Raw genomic sequence first — 13,910 nt, 5'->3', positions numbered from 1 at the left:
AGAACGTGCCCTCTTTAATACCCATCACCAGGCTAACCCATCCCCCCACCCCCCCTCCCCTCTAGAACCCTCAGTTTGTTTTTCAGAGTCCATCGTCTCTCATGGTTCGTTTCCCCCTCCGACTTACTCCCCTTCATTCTTCCCCTCCTGCTATCTTCGTCTTCTTTTTTTTTCTTAACATATATTGCATTATTTATTTCAGAAGTACAGATCTGTGATTCATCAGTCTTGTACAATTCACAGTGCTCACCATAGCACATACCCTCCCCAATGTCTATCACCCAGCCACCCAATCCCTCCCACCCCCCACCACTCCAGCAACCCTCAGTTTGTTTCCTGAGATTAAGAATTCCTCATATCAGTGGGGTCATATGATACATGTCTTTCTCTGATTGACTTATTTCACTCAGCATAACACCCTCCAGTTCCATCCACGTCGTTGCAAATGGCAAGATCTCATTCCTTTTGATGGCTGCATAATATTCCATTGTGTATATATACCACCTCTTCTTTATCCATTCATCTGTCGATGGACATCTTGGCTCTTTCCACAGTTTGGCTATTGTGGACACTGCTGCTATAAACATTGGGGTGCACGTACCCCTTCGGATCCCTACATTTGTATCTTTGGGGTAAATACCCAGTAGTGCAATGGCTGGATCGTATGGTAGCTCTATTTTCCACTTTTTGAGGAACCTCCATACTGTTTTCCAGAGGGGTTGCACCAGCTTGCATTCCCACCAACAGTGTAGGACGGTTCCCCTTTCTCCGCATCCCCGCCAACATCTGTCGTTTCCTGACTTGTTCATTTTAGCCATTCTGACTGGTGTGAGGTGGTATCTCATTGAGGATTTTGATTTGGATTTCCCTCATGCCGAGCGATGTTGAGCACTTTTTCATGTGTCTGTTGGCAATTTGGATGTCTTCTTTGGAAAAATGTCTGTTCATGTCTTCTGCCCATGTCTTGATTGGATCATTTGTTCTTTGGGTGTTGAGTTTGATAAGTTCTTTATAGATTTTGGAAACTAGCCCTTTATCTGATATGTCATTTGCAAATATCTTCTCCCATTCTGTCGGTTGTCTTTTGGTTTTGTGGACTGTTTCTTTTGCTGTGCAAAAGCTTTTTATCTTGATGAAGTCCCAATAGTTCATTTTTGCCCTTGCTTCCCTTGCCTTTGGCGATGTTCCTAGGAAGAAGTTGCTTTGGCTGAGGTGAAAGAGGTTGCTGCCAGTGATCTCCTTTAGGATTTGGATGGACTCCTGTCTCACGTTTAGGTCTTTCAACCATTTGGAGTCTATTTTTGTGTGTGGTGTAAGGAAATGGTCCAGTTTCATTCTTCTGCATGTGGCTGTCCAATTTTCCCAACACCATTTGTTGAAGAGACTGTCTTTTTTCCATTGGACATTCTTTCCTGCTTTGTCAAAGATGAGTTGACCATAGAGTTGAGGGTCCATTTCTGGGCTCTCTATTCTGTTCCATTGATCTATGTGTCTCTTTTTGTGCCAGTACCATACTGTCTTGATGATTACAGCTTTGTAATGGAGCTGGAAGTCCGGAATTGTGATGCCACCAGCTTTGCTTTTCTTTTTCAATATTCCTCTGGCTATTCGGGGTTTCTTCTGGTTCCATACAAATTTTAGGATTATTTGTTCCATTTCTTTGAAAAAAGTGGATGGTGTTTTGATGGGGATTGCATTGAATGTGTAGATTGCTTTAGGTAGCACTGACATCTTCACAATGTTTGTTCTTCCAATCCATGAGCATGGAAAGTTTTTCCATTTCTTTGTGTCTTCCTCAATTTCTTTCATGAGTATTTTATAGTTTTCTGAGTACAGATCCTTTGCCTCTTTGATTAAATTTATTCCTAGGTATCTTATGGTTTTGGGTGCAATTGTAAATGGGATCGACTCCTTGATTTGTCTTTCTTCTGTCTTGTTGGTGTATAGGAATGCCACTGATTTCTGTGCATTGATTTTATATCCTGCTACTTTACTGAATTCCTGTATGAGTTCTAGTAGTTTTGGGGTGGAGTCTTTTGGGTTTTCCACATACAGTATCATATCATCTGCAAAGAGTGAGAGTTTGACTTCCTCTTTGCCAATTTGGATGCCTTTGATTTCTTTTTGTTGTCTGATTGCTATGGCTAGGACTTCTAATACTATGTTGACTAGGTGAGAATGGACATCCCTGCCACGTTCCTGACCTTAGGGGAAAAGCTCTCAGCTTTTCCCCGTTGAGAATGATATTCGCTGTAGGTTTTTCATAGATGGCTTTTATGATATTGAGGTATGTACCCTCTATCCCTATACTCTGAAGAGTTTTGATCAAGAAAGGATGCTGTACTTGGTCAAATGCTTTTTCTGCATCTATTGAGAGGATCCTATGATTCTTGTTCTTTCTTTTGTTAATGTATTGTATCACGTTGATTGATTTGCGGATGTTGAACCAGCCTTGCAGCCCAGGGATAAATCCCACTTGGTCATGGTGAATAATCCTTTTAATGTACTGTTGGATCCTATTGGCTAGTATTTTGGTGAGAATTTTTGCATCCATGTTTATCAAGGATATTGGTCTGTAATTCTCCTTTTTGATGGGGTCTTTGGTTTGGGGATCAAGGTAATGGTGGCCTCATAAAATGAGTTTGGAAGTTTTCCTTCCATTTCTATTTTTTGGAACAGTTTCAGGGGAATAGGTATTAATTCTTCTTTAAATGTCTGATAGAATTCCCCTGGGAAGCCATCTGGCCCTGGGCTTTTGTTTGTTGGGAAATTATTGATGACTGCTTCAATTTCCTTAGTGGTTGTAGGTCTGTTCAGGTTTTCTATTTCTTCCTGGTTCAATTTTGGTAGTTGATACATCTCTAGGAATGCACCCATTTCTTCCAGGTTATCTAATTTGCTGGCATAGAGTTGCTCATAATATGTTCTTATAATTGTTTGTATTTCTTTGGTGTTGTTTGTGATCTCTCCCTTTCATTCATGATTTTCTTGATTTGGGTCATTTCTCTTTTCTTTTTGATAAGTCTGGCCAGGGGTTTATCAGTCTTGTTAATTCTTTCAAAGAACCAGCTCCTAGTTTCGTTGATCTGTTCTACTGTTCTTTTGGTTTCTACTTCATTGATTTCTGCTCTGATCTTTATTATTCCTCTTCTCCTGCTGGGTTTAGGCTTTATTTGCTGTTCTTTCTCCAGCTCCTTTAGGTGTAGGGTTAGGTTGTGTATTTGAGACCTTTCTTGTTTCTTGAGAAAGGCTTGTATTGCTATATACTTTCCTCTCAGGACTGCCTTTGCTGCATCCCAAAGATTTTGAACAGTTGTGTTTTCATTTTCATTGGTTTCCATGAATTTTTTTAATTCTTCTTTAATTTCCTGGTTGACCCATTCATTCTTTAGTAGGATGCTCTTTCGCCTCCATGTATTTGAGTTCGTTCCGACTTTCCTCTTGTGATTGAGTTCTAGTTTCAAAGCATTGTGGTCTGAAAATATGCAGGGAATAATCCCAATCTTTTGGTACCAGTTGAGACCTGATTTGTGACCTAGGATGTGATCAATTCTGGAGAATGTTCCCTGGGCACTAGAGAAGAATGTGTATTCTGTTGCTTTGGGATGGAATGTTCTGAATATGCCTGTGAAGTCCATTTGGTCCAGGGTGTCATTTAAAGTCTTTATTTCCTTGTTGATCTTTTGCTTAGATGATCTGTCCATTTCAGTGAGGCGGGTGTTAAAGTCCCCCAATATTATTGTATTGTTGTCAATGTGTTTCTTTGCTTTTGTTATTAATTGCCTTATATAATTGGCTGCTCCCATGTTAGGGGCATAGATATTTACAATTGTTAGATCTTCTTGTTGGATAGACCCTTTAAGTAGGATATAGTGTCCTTCTTCATCTCTTATTACAGGCTTTGTTTTAAAATCTAATTTGTCTGATATAAGGATTGCCACCCCAGCTTTCTCTTGGTGTCCATTAGCATGGTAAATGGTTTTCCACCCCCTCACTTTCAATCTGGGGGTGTCTTTGGGTCTAAAATGAGTCTCTTGCAGACAGCATATTGATGGGTCTTGTTTTTTAATCCAACCTGATAGCCTGTGTCTTTTGATTGGGGCATTGAGCCCATTTACATTCAGGGTAACTATTGAAAGGTATGAATTTAGTGCCATTGTATTGCCTGTAAGGTGACTGTTACTGTATATTGTCTGTGTTCCTTTCTGATCTATGCTGCTTTTAGGCTCTCTTTTTGCTTAGAGGACCTCTTTCAATATTTCTTGGAGGGCTGGTTTCGTGTTTGCAAATTCCTTTAGTTTTTGTTTGTCCTGGAAGCTTTTTATCTCTCCTTCTATTTTCAAAGACAGCCTAGCTGGATATAGTATTCTTGGCTGCATATTTTTCTCATTTAGTGCTCTGAAGATATCATGCCAGTCCTTTCTGGCCTGCCAGGTCTCTGTGGATAGGTCTGTTGCCAATCTAATGTTTCTACCATTGTAGGTTACATATCTCTTCTCCCGAGCTGCTTTCAGGATTTTCTCTTTGTCTCTGAGACTCGTAAGTTTTACTATTAGATGTCGGGGTGTTGACCCATTTTTATTGATTTTGAGAGGGGTTCTCTGTGCCTCCTGGATTTGGATGCCTGTTTCCTTCCCCACATTAGGGAAGTTCTCTGCTATTATTTGCTCCAATATACCTTCTGCCCCTCTCTCTCTTTCTTCTTCTTCTGGGATCCCAATTATTCTAATGTTGTTTCGTCTTATCGTATCGCTTATCTCTCGAATTCTGCCCTCGTGATCCTGTAGTTGTTTCTCTCTTTTTCTCAGCCTCTTTATTTTCCGTCATTTGGTCTTCTATATCGTTGATTCTTTCTTCTGCCTCATTTATCCTAGCCGTTAGTGCCCCCATTTTTGATTGCACCTCATTAATAGCCTTTTTGATTTCGACTTTAGTTTTTAGTTTTTTTATTTCTCCAGATTTTAGTTTTATTTTAGTTTTTTTATTTCTCCAGAAAGGGTTTCTCTCATAACTTCCAGACTTTTTTCAAGCCCAGCTAGTATCTTTAAAGTCATGATTCTGAACTCTAGGTCTGACATCGTAGTAATGTCCGTATTGAGTAGGTCCCTGGCAGAGGGTACTACCTCTTGTTCTTTTTGCTGAGGTGATTTTTTTCGTCTTGTCATTTTGTCCAGAGAACAGATGAATGAGAGAACAGAATGCTAACAGGTTAAGAACGTCTCCAGCAAATATACTCTGTACAAATCAGAAAAGACCTGAAACCAGGGGACAAGAAAGGGAAAGAAAGAAGAGAAAAAAAAAAAAAAGGAGAAAGAAAAAGATAAAAACAAACAAAAACAGAACAAAACAAAACAAAAAAAACAGAATATGATCAAATATGATCAGGCTAGTGCATAGATCAGTGCCACACACTAGCTTTTGGGCATATTTTGGTCTGTTAGAAGAAAGTGCCTGCTAAAATTTTAAAGGAAGAAAGACTTATATATGTACAAAATAAGGGTTGATACAATGAAGGGATGGCAGATGACTGTAAAGATGAAAATTATAAAAGATTTTATAAAAGGAATTGATAAGTTGTTTTTAAAAAGAAAGAAGATTTTTTTTTTTAAGATTTTATTTATTTATTTGACAGAGAGACACAGTGAGAGAGGGAACACAAGCAGGGGGAGCAGAAGAGGGAGAAGCAGGCTTCCCGTGGAGCGGGGAGCCGGATGCGGGGCTCGATCCCAGGACCCTGGGATCATGACCTGAGCTGAAGGCAGACGCTTAACGACTGAGCCACCCAGGCGCCCCATGAAAGAAGAAGATTTAAAAAGAAAAAGAAAAAAGGAAAAAAAAAGAAAAAAAAGGGAGAGAATGTGATCAGGCAGGAGAATAGAACAAAGCCATACACTAGTGATTTAGGGTATATTTTGATCTGTTAGAAGAAATTGTATCTCAAAATTTTAAAGAGAGAACAACTTATATATATATATATATGCCAAAAATAAGGGTAACTATGAAGGGATAAAAATATGACTCTAAAAATGAAAAATAAAAAATGTTTGTTTAAAAAAGGGATTGATAAGATGTTGTTTGAAAAAGGGAAAAAGAAAAATTCAAAAAAAAACAGTTAAAAAATTAACTTTGGGAAAAACTAATGAATTATGGTAAAAAAGCCATGAATTCTATGTGCAGTACTCCCCTAGCGCTGGAGTTCTCCCGTTCTCCTTGATCGGTAAACTTGGTCTTGGCTTGCTGGCTGTTCGTGCTGATCATCTGGGGGAGGGGCCTGTTGCCATGGTTCCCAAATGTCTTTGCCGGAGGCGGAATTGCCCCGCCCTTGTGAGTCCGGGCTAAGCAAGCTGCTCCGGTTTGCTCTCAGGAGCTTTTGTTCCCTGCAAGCTCTCGGTACAGCTTTGGAGGACCAGGGTGAAAATGATGGCCTCCCAATCTCCGCCCGGAGGAGCTGAGAACTCAGGGCCCCGCCTCTCACTGTGCCCCCAGAGAAAAGCAGTCAGTCACTCCCGTGTCCCCCGTCTTTGGCCGCACTCCGTGCTCACCCGGCCTGTGACTGAGCGTTTCTATGTCTGGCACCCGACCCTGTGTGGAGTCTCCAAACCCAGCAGATCCCTGCGGTGAGCTCCTGCGCCGCTCCTCCCTGGGGAGGAAGGGGAGTCTCCCCGGATCTGCCGCTTGTCGGGTCCCTGCTGGAGGAGCAGTGGCCCGACTGGGCCGCGGATCACAGTTTATGGCCACCCCGAGCTGAGAGCCCGCGCCTCGCCTCCGTCTCTGCAGCCGGCTTCCCCGCTCCGATGCCTGGGAGCTCTGCCGCACTCAGGCACCCCCGGTCTTTCTGTGACCCCGAGGGTCCCGAGACCACACTGTCCTGCGAGGGTTCCACCCCCCGCTTAGCCACTGGAGCGACGTCCCTCAGCGGAGCCGACTTCTCAAAGTTCCAATTTTGTGCTCCGCGGCTCTAGCACTTGCCAGAAGCGGCCGACGGAGGCCCCTCCCCCGCTGTCTGTCCTCCCGACTATCGCCTCGGATTCACTTCTCCGCACGTCCTACCTTCCAGAAAGTGGTCGCTTTTCTGTTCAGAGTGTTGTTACTCTTCTTATCTTCGATCTCCTGTTGAGTTCGTAGGTGTTCAGAATGGTTTGATCCCTACTCAGCTGAATTCCTGAGACCAGACGAAATCCAAGTCTCCTACTCCTCCGCCATCTTGCTCTGCCCCCCTTCACAGTGTTTTAGACAGTGGACTGGATTCCTATTGTATTAGCTCTTTTGAGATGAAGACTGAAATCTTACACAATCCAGAGGACTGTTCTCTCACTTTTTTCATGGACTTTGATGTTCTTGGATGAAAGGTGCTATATAAATACAAAGCATTATTAATGTCATAATTTGAATATTTGGCACTCAGGACAGGTTGTGATAAGCCTGCAAGGCTGCTTCATTGGGCGGGTTATGATTTCCTCTCCAGTGATATTTACACTTTGTCCAATTAGTACAAAAATTCCTTTATTTGGGGACTGAATCTTGGATTTAAATCTGCTGTATCATCTCCTGCTGGTGTTATGAGAAGCCTATACCTGATATGTCTAATTTACTTTCAGCCTTTCAGTGGGGTCTATCTGAATAACAAGGAATCAGGAATGTATCACTGTGTGTGCTGTGACAGCCCACTCTTCAGGTAAGGATCGAGAGAGGTACTGAAGGAGAACGGACCTCCAGATTTCTTACAGCTCTGTCTCATTCGAAGCCTGGGATAAATACGTGCCTGTGTTGTTTTTAATTGCCTTCCTCATTTTGCATGGCTGCTATCAGGAGAGCTATTTCTATAAAATACTTGCCCGTCTTGATTATTTCCAGCATTTAGGGCAGTTAACGAGACTTCTTAGCCTATATTCTTTCTTCCTGTATCCCTGAGAAATAGCAAACAAATAAAGCTTCGTAGGCACCTTAAGATAATGCTATTAGAATATTTTCCTGGGAAAGTATTTGAAGAAATCTAAACCATAATGGTATTTGCTTGGCCATGTGATTAAAACTATATCTCTCCAAGGGAAAATGGGTTTATAATTTAATTTGGGAAATGTAGAATTTTATGAGGATAGATTCCCCACAGTGCTTGACAGTAGTGAATACCATGCCCTCTTCTATATAGCTAAAAGTAAATTTAATTGTCCCTAGATTTCAAAGCCTCTTTTAAGTCAATCAGGATCTGAAATCTCTCAACAAAGGCTTTTTTGTTTAGACATGCCGGAAACAGTCTAAAAAAAGTAGATTCGATGAAGAAGAAAGGAAAACATCTTTGAAGTCCTGTTTTCAGAACTTCAAAGATATTTTCCTTTTTTCTGCATCAACTCTAAATTGGTTTAGAATAAAATATAAATCAAGCCAGCTCTGTGAATCTTCCATTAGGCAGTGCTTCATTACATCCTCTGGGCTTTGAGCAGACTGGGCTTTCTTGGGCTGCTGGCTGCTAATGTGGGCTGAATTTGGAAAGCCAGTCCCTGCCTGCAAGGATGAGGAACAATTAGGATTGATTTCCCTTCATGCTTACGGAAGGGCAGGTCTTTGCTCAGATTCGTTCACTATGTCAGTGGCTGGTGAGGAGACTTCTAGGTAGCGGTAGGCCCGGGATGGCCTGGGGAAAACTAAGAGAAGCAGGTTAATCTCAACAAAGTAAAATGTGGGACACATATTTCTGAGACATTAGTTATTCCTTGACATTTGGTTCTGTTAAGGAGGAGAAATAGGACCTTGAGGTGGCCAACCTGCTTTTAGTCAAAAAAAGGTGTGCCATGTGAAGATGTAAAGGACTGCCTTGTTACACTGTGGTAACCAGATGGATGTTCTTTTCTATCTTTGGACTGTGAAAACAAAAGATGAGAAGTTACCCTTATAAGAGCATTCTTCTAATTTGCATTCTTCAGTTTTTGACTTTATTGGTGTTCCGGTTTCTGCACTAGCAAAGTTGAGACCTTTTCCTACCTAGTGCCCACCATCCCTCACCACAGCAATCAGTCATGGATTCTCAGAATGCTGGAGCAGGGCGGGACCTGAGACCAGAGTGCAAAGTTCTGTCCAGTAGAGAATTCTGTGATCATGGAAATGTTCTGTATCTGCTCTATCAATATGGTAGCCACATGTGGCTCTTGAGGACTCACAATGCTGCTGGAAGATGAATCTTTAATTTTATTCAATTTTAACTAATTTAAACCTAAAAGCCCACATGTGACCAGTGGCTTCTGTATTAGCACAATGCTAGTCCAAATTAAGGAAGTTGAGTGACCAACCGCAGGTCATGGAGATAGTGAAGCAGCCAAGACTAGCGGGAGAACCAGCTGATTCTCCAAAGCCCGTTTACCAAAGGCCATTGTGCTGAGCTGCCAGTTCACCAGCCTGACTTGTTTCTTTTTTAATCATTTAGTTTTGGTTGAAAAGTTTCTATTTTCTTTTCTTAGGGACTTTGGAGTAAGTTTCTGTTCCACTTTCCTGCTACTGCTGTTGCTACTGTAACTGAGACTGGGAGAAATAAGAATATATTTGTAAGAATCTCTTATGTTCCAGAATGTACTCTTCTTAAAGATGTATTTGTTTATAGGAGAGATGGTATAGGAGAGTGGCTAGGGTGCCTGGGTATACATCACGGCTCCATTGCTGTGTGACCTTGGGCAAGTCTCTTAACCAGTCCATGCCTTGATTTCCTCACCTGTAACGTGGTCGCATGACTTCAGAAACCTGTGAGAGGATCAACTGAGTTACGAGGTAATGCATGCAAAAGCACCCGTGCCATGCTTGGCACGTGCCAAGCACTCAGTACACGTGAGCAACAGTTCTTCGTAGAGATAGATCCTTCTTCAGGCTATCTATATGAGTAAATCTCTGATAATGAGGAATTCTTGTGAATGTGTGCTAGTTAATGAGAGTCCGAAAGTGGAGATTATATTCCTGAGCATGCTTCCCATTCAAGAGGATAGTCTTAGGAAGATATTCTTGTTTTACATCTCATTCGCGTCTCTCCCTGCCATCCCAGTCTCCGGCCTTAGCGAGCAGGGCTGGAGAAAAAGTAATCGTTCCTTCAAATGCTCGTATAGGTAGAGTCAAAATGAGGCGAAAATTTGGTCAACCCAGAAAGAGTCAGGTAGATGTGGGACCGCTGCCTCTGGGCCGCTGGGCCGCCTGCTGCCTGCAACGCTGCTTTCACACACGGCCACCATGGTGCGTGTTCCGGGATACACACCTCCTCTCTGAGCCAGAGGCCTCTGATCCAGGGTTTCCAGGTCAGGAACACTCTTAGGATGTTATCGCTCCCCTGGGGACTCCAGTCTGTTGCTTTATTAACCTTGGAATCATGTGACTTTGCCCCCGCTTCCTGTGGTTCCCCTTTCTTCTCCTTCCCACTCTCGCCCAGCCATACCAATTCGGGAAGTGTTGATTAAAATCGACCGTGGGGCCACATATTTCATGCTCCTACATCTCCTCAGAATAGAGGGAATCTGAGAGCCTGATATTACTTACCTTTTTACATAATATCCGGATGTCCTGCATATTACAAGGAACTAAGTAACACTGGTGAAAAGCCTTTTGTGTGTACCCATTCCTCCAAACGAGTGGAAATTCTTCTAAGATGTTATAGAGTTGGCAGTTCTCACCAGGTGCCTCTGCTGTTGGTTTGGGAGCTGTAGAATTTCCAGAAATGAAGAAAAATCAATGCAAATAACCATATAACAAACATGCAAACACATAACACACAAACACATAAGAACAACAACAACAAAAAACACTAAAAAAAACCCACCTCTGTGTATATGAAAAGAGATGATCCATTATGGTTTTAGTTTTCCAAGGGAGAGCCTTATAATCTGCTAATCATTTAACTATGTATATTGGAACTTCAAACTGGCCTTAAAGTTAGATTTCCACTCTTAAATTATGTATGATGGGCCTCTCATATTCCCTGGTAAAATCTCCAGATTCTGTATATTGCATCAATAAAGATTTATTGTTTCCCATAAACATTTTAAATGACTTTTTATTAGCCTTAGATTCATTCATTAAAAAACTTAATATATTCATAATTCTCCATCAAAATGCCTTTAATGATCACCAGTTACATGTAACATTAAGGGTGGAAAGGCTGTGATAAAAAGACACTTAAAATGTTTTTCCCTGGGCCAGGGTAGCTCGGATGAATAGTTTTGAACCCTTTCAAAAAGGGTTGCAAAAAAAATTGGACCCAGGGCTGCTCAAATTTCATGGGTATCTGTTATTAACAGTAATGATGTTTAAAAAACATTGTAGCTACTGACTTACGTACCATATGTCTGACACTGTGCTAAATACACTGTACCTAGAAAATATGTCAGGTAACCCTCTCAGCAGCTTTGTGAGGTAATAAGGCCATTACAGTTCTACCCATTAGGGCACTGAGGCTTTAAAAGAGTAAATAACTGGCCAAGGTCACACAGATGTATCAGAGCCCGGATTCATGCGCAAACCTGTTGAAAGTCAAGGCCCTTATTCCTCAAAGTTCTAAAATCCTGGTCTGAAGACCCCGGGAGTTCCTGGGACCTTTTTCGGGGATCTACAAGGCCCTCTCTTGTCTAACTGCCTGCCCACGAGGCCACATCTTCCTATATACTTCAGTCAAAATAAGATTGCAGCAGATTGAATGTAGAAGCACATATGAAGAGTCAATGGTCTTTCCTTTTTTAAGCTAGACATTAAAGAGACTTACAGAATTGTAAAACAGTGCAACTCTTCTCACTAAATGTTCGTTTCATTTTGGAAAATAGAGTTATCTGTCAGAAGAAGAGGTTATTTATGCGACCAGGTAATGAATTTATTATTTTAAAAAATAATGTAGAAATATTTTTAAATTGTTATAATTTCTAATTTTGTTAAGCATTGATACACATGATTCATGTAAAGAAGAGATTCTCAGTAATTTTTTAGTATAAAGCAGTCTTGAGATGAAAACGTTTGAGAATGACTGCATTACCCTAGACTTTCTGCTGGGGTTTGTGCACTAAACTGAGCTTCCTTCTGTGTTCATAGTCTTGGGATTTGATTATTTGCCACTTTTCCTTCTCTTTGCTCAGCTTTTTGGGTTTTTTGTTTTGTTTTTTGTTTTTTGCAGAGTTTACAATGCATTTCTCTCCCTCTTCCTTAGAGAGAGAGCTGTCTCCCTGCCATTAAAAAACTTTCAGTCTATTTTCCTGGTGCCATTTGAGGGAGCTCACCTTCAGAGCACGTGGAGAGTGGTTCTGTGGCGAGTGGATTCGCTTGTTGCCCTCCCACTCTTCTGGTCGGCCCCTCTGGCCCTCTCCACCTTGGCATCATTAGCTCCTGTGGGACTTGCCCAGAAGGGTCCCTGCACTGGCAGTGACAGATGAGGCCTGGAGGGGGTACGGAGCCTGCCCAGTGTCGCCCAGCTAAGAAATGGCAGAGGCAGCTTTGGAATCCCCACAGGCAGGCAGGTAACCCGAAGGGCCCGCTGCTGACAGTGGGCGTTTCATCAGGCCTCTGGCTGCTGGGCCCAGACCCTCATGCCCTCCTGTGACCACGAGTGTCTCATTTCCATTTCCCCCTTGCCTACATTTTAGAGCTCTTGGATTTGATCTGGGTTTCCTAATACGCATCACAGGTCACAAAGCCCCTAGTGTTTTTCAGTCCCTGTCCGATAGAGAGAGGCCTTCAGCATCAAAGGAACAAGAGGTCCTTTGACAATGATGAGATGTGTTTAATAGTGAAAGTGCAGTGGACGAAGTTCCCATGGAATGGATTGCTCCTGTAACTGGCCTGGCGATCTGGCAGAGGAGAGAGGGGGTCAGACCCTGCTGGGTAGAAAAATGAGTTGGGTCATAAAATGCTCTTTGTATGTTAATAACGTCTTAGCAGCTGCAGGCTGGTGAATGTCTTCCACAGTTCCGAGAAAAAGTACTGCTCCGGCACCGGGTGGCCTGCCTTTTCGGAGGCGCACAGGGCGTCTGGCTCTGATGAAAGGGACACGGGCATCCTGAGACGTGTGGACACCTCATTAGGATTAACTCGCACCGAGGTTATCTGCAAGCAGGTGGGGTTTTTTGTGTTGTTTTGTCTGTTTGGTTTTCCCCGATGCTGCCCCAGCCCAGGTGCCACAGAGAGTCTATGTGGTGTTAAAACCTAGGAGTACTTTTGTCACTGCAGCATGCTGGGTTTCTATGCTTGCTGCTTCTCATCCCTCTCTCCCATGATTCTGGGCACCGTAAGGAAGAGAAAGAACCTTCCTGAGCCACGCTGAAGTAGCCTTTCCTGCTTCTAGCCTTCCAGAGATGGGCCAGAGTGAGGGTCTGAAAGAAGGAGTGGGCCCTGCATGTTGTTTTGAATGGGGACAGACAGCAGGAAGGCCCAGGGTGCTCGGCATCTCTCCGCCTCCTTCCCACTCTGCAGCACGTCACCAGAAGTCAGAGGGGCGCTGCAGGGAATGTTGGCACATTATTCCTCCCGCGGGTCTGGAAGGAGATGGTGCCTTAAATCCAGACAACAGGCTCATTTTTATATCCTTGGGTGCTTACTTTTTTAGTTTTTTAAAACACCAGAGGCAAGCAGATAAACATAGCGTAGTCTTATCCTCATCAAAAAACCATAATAATACACTGGTTGCAACATTACCGAGTACTTACCTAGGAATTGTATTAATGCTTTACGTGCACTGTATCAATTAATCATCACAAAAGCTTTAAGTAGGTATAATTGTTAGTTCCCATTTTATAGATGAATAAATCAAGACCTGAGTTAAATAACTTGCTCACATTCTCACTGATAGTTATTTACCTCTACCATGCCTTGCATTCTTTCATTTCTTTTTTTTAAAGATGTATTTATTTATTTGAGAGAGACAGAGAGTGCACACTCGCATGACTGTGGGAGTGGGGGGA

General features: G+C 42.4%; 1 protein-coding gene across 5 annotated transcripts in view; it reads left to right on the top strand.

Moving 5' to 3' along the window:
- Positions 1-13,910, top strand: part of MSRB2 (methionine sulfoxide reductase B2) — a 39,058-nt gene that overhangs the window by 12,495 nt on the left and 12,653 nt on the right. For 3 of the 5 annotated variants that reach the window (XR_003519903.2, XM_027593950.1, XM_027593947.1), the window contains exons 3-4: positions 7,599-7,675; positions 12,889-13,066. Coding sequence is in view for 4 of the 5 variants with exons in the window: in XM_027593950.1 (XP_027449751.1) it covers positions 7,599-7,675; positions 12,889-13,066 (255 nt within the window). In the remaining variant the exon portion in view is untranslated. The remainder of the gene's footprint in view (positions 1-7,598; positions 7,676-12,888; positions 13,067-13,910) is intronic. The other 2 variants (XM_027593949.1, XM_027593948.1) reach the window with 2 other exon arrangements.

This window comes from Zalophus californianus, chromosome 9 (genome assembly GCF_009762305.2).
Source record: "Zalophus californianus isolate mZalCal1 chromosome 9, mZalCal1.pri.v2, whole genome shotgun sequence".
Lineage (NCBI taxonomy): Eukaryota > Metazoa > Chordata > Mammalia > Carnivora > Otariidae > Zalophus > Zalophus californianus.
The sequence above is the reverse complement of the archived record's forward strand: the minus strand, read 5'-3'. Positions and strand labels throughout refer to the sequence as shown.